This window comes from Apaloderma vittatum, unplaced genomic scaffold (assembly GCF_000703405.1).
Source record: "Apaloderma vittatum isolate BGI_N311 unplaced genomic scaffold, ASM70340v1 scaffold26150, whole genome shotgun sequence".
Taxonomy (NCBI): domain Eukaryota; kingdom Metazoa; phylum Chordata; class Aves; order Trogoniformes; family Trogonidae; genus Apaloderma; species Apaloderma vittatum.
In genome coordinates this window covers 498-3,075 of record NW_009694363.1, presented here as the reverse complement: position 1 = coordinate 3,075, position 2,578 = coordinate 498, and the positions used below count along the sequence as shown (strand labels likewise).

At 55.5% G+C, this 2,578-nt stretch overlaps 1 protein-coding gene across 1 annotated transcript in view; it reads right to left on the bottom strand.

Moving 5' to 3' along the window:
- Nucleotides 1–2,578, bottom strand: part of PLXDC1 (plexin domain containing 1) — a gene marked incomplete at its 5' end in the record, with an annotated part of 9,482 nt that overhangs the window by 6,573 nt on the left and 331 nt on the right. Inside the window, 2 exons of the mRNA XM_009867439.1 lie at nt 164–245; nt 1,666–1,761. Coding sequence (XP_009865741.1) covers nt 164–245; nt 1,666–1,761 — 178 coding nt within the window. The remainder of the gene's footprint in view (nt 1–163; nt 246–1,665; nt 1,762–2,578) is intronic.

Below are 2,578 nucleotides of genomic sequence, written 5' to 3'. Positions count from 1 at the left end.
TAAACCAACAAGCAACAAAAAAAAAACCACAAGAAAAAAGGGGAAAATAGTAATAAAACCCCAGCGACACTGACACAGGCGTCAGACCTGGAGTTGCCTTTGCTCTCCCAGCTATAGAAATATTGGCAAGAGAAGAGGTGGGAAGGAAACTCATGGCAGCTACCTCTGCAGGACGTGACACCAGCTGCAGTTGAAGGTCAGCTCCGAGGTCACACACATTTCACAGCTCTGGTGCTGGAGACAAGCTGTAAAAGAGAGAGGAGAGATGTGCCAGCACCTGCACCGGCCAGGACAGGACCAGAGCATCACCACGAGCCTCTAACCCAGCCTCTCCCTGCAAGGGACCCGTGGGCCAAGGCAGCAGCCTGTCCAGCCGTGAACTTCTTCCCATTCTGTTCAGGTGGGGATTAAAACACATCTGAGACTTGGCTCATCTCTTATTGCACAGGGGGTGTTTTTCGGATGGAAAGAAGCGACGCAAAGTTTAACCCTCTGCTGCTGTGTCTGTGCTAAGGAGTTCTGCAATGGGGTCTCCACACCGGAGAGGACCAGCTGCTCATTGAGGACCATCATTCACTTGTCCCCCTGTCTAGAAAAGATGGCCTGCCTGCAAAAAAAGTAAAGTCAAGGAACTCAGCGGCTGTAACGAGCCCCTCAGGAGTCTGCAATGACAGAGCTGAGAGCCGCCCCGGTGCGGCGAAATACCGCGCGATGGAGGCAGGACACCAAAGCCCCACATCACCAGACCCTCCATCACAGCTCAAGGGCTGCCCCACACTTCCCTGGTGGCCTCCAGCCTCGACCTCCTCCTCTGCCCCATCCCGAGCCAGTCCCGAGCTTGCCACCACGTGGAGGCGACCCGCCAGCCAGGACCTCTGGAGAAGAGGCAGAGGCGAACCCAGTTCATCCATTTCTGACCTGAATAAGGCTGAAAATGAAACCCCCAGAAGAAGAAGCAGAGTCTAGTTCTCCCTAGCTCTGTGGCTCCCCGGAAGACACCACTCTCAGCTACCCTAAGTGCTGGGGAACAACAAACCAGCAAGACTTAAGGAGAGAAAAACAGACTTATTGCAGAATGCTTATTTATGATCTGCTTTGCAGTAACCCTGCCTGCTGTTAAAATTGTCATAAAATACCCTGGGGAGACCGTTTAAATGCATAACCTTGGTATCTTCGTGACAGATTTACTCTCCGCTCTGTATTTACGGACTGCGTGACGACTCTCCCTCGTGCGCCTGTGTCCTTGGATCCAAACACTAAAAATGTACCTATTTAACCGCATCTCCTTAAATTTCATCTGCGCGTGGAGGCGTAGAAAATGTCTTGTAGACAGACCTGAAGGGAACCAGCGTCCGGCAAAATTAGCTGCAGCTTATGGAGCAAAGAGAAGAAGTTTCAGCGGCTGGTGAGGCGGGAGGAGCAGGAAATAAGGAATTTACTGGGGAGCAAGAACGCTGGGAGGGGAGCACTGACGGCAGCCTGAGACCATAGCGTGTCGCTCCCAGCCATGGGGTGATGGGTGAGGACATCTCAGCACCCCTTGAACCTGCCTGCGACAGCCTCAGTTTCCCCTTTCAGCTGTAAATCAGAGGCTGTTGTAATCGTTGGGTGAAACCACAGGAGGGAAACACCCCCGGGGCCACCAGACCAGCCTGTTGGACTTACTGGGCAGCGGGGTGAACTCCACGGCTGACATGTTGGTGATCTTGCTGGTGTCCAGCTCCACGCGGTGATACTCGTAGATGGTCCGACGGCGGGACTCTGAAACACGGAGGGGGTTGTGGGGCTGCTGCTGAGCCCCGGCTCGAAAAGCAAAGGCGGCCCCAGGTTTTGGGGTCATTCCCCTGGGGGAAGACAGCACACGGTGGCTGTAGAAGTGCAGAAGTGGCTGCAAAAGTGACACGGGAGGTGCCAGGGAGCCGGGAGGGGTGTCAGGGCACCCATGTCCTCCTCCCTGCTTTGCCAGGAGGAGCTTGGGAGATCTCTGCTCCCCCCCTCTCCCCAGCCAGAGACTCCCGAGGTGGACACGGTCCAGCCCTGCGTCGCTCTGAACAAACACGAAGCTGCACAACACATTGCTCGTCAGTGACTCACGGGGCTGCGAGCCTCCCCCAGGCTCCGCTCTGCGGCTGCCTTCCCCCTCCAAACCCTCCGCCTGCCCCCATCCCGCACGCCTTGCCCCCTTCCTTCTCTTTCCCCTTCATCCTGGGGGGCCAGGAGGGTCTATCCCGGTTTCAGGCTTCTCCCAGATCGTCTCCCAGCATCTGCCGCTAATTCATACGGTGATATCAGCCAAGATGCTTCTCTGGAGACCCACGGAGGAGCGGGACGGAGCGCTCTCCCCTCCAGCCCCCTCCTCTCCTTCCCTTCGAGCCTTGTCTCTCCACTTCATTGGCTTTTTTTCCTGCATTTCTCACCGAGGAGGTACTTCCATGGGGAAGGAACCACGGCCGAGGTTTTTTTACGCAAACTGTTGTAAACAGGTGATAAACGAGGCCCAGATGGGCGGCTCCATAAATAACAAACAAGGAAAAACAACAACGACAAGTGGGGATGGGAGAGGCTGGGACAGCCATTT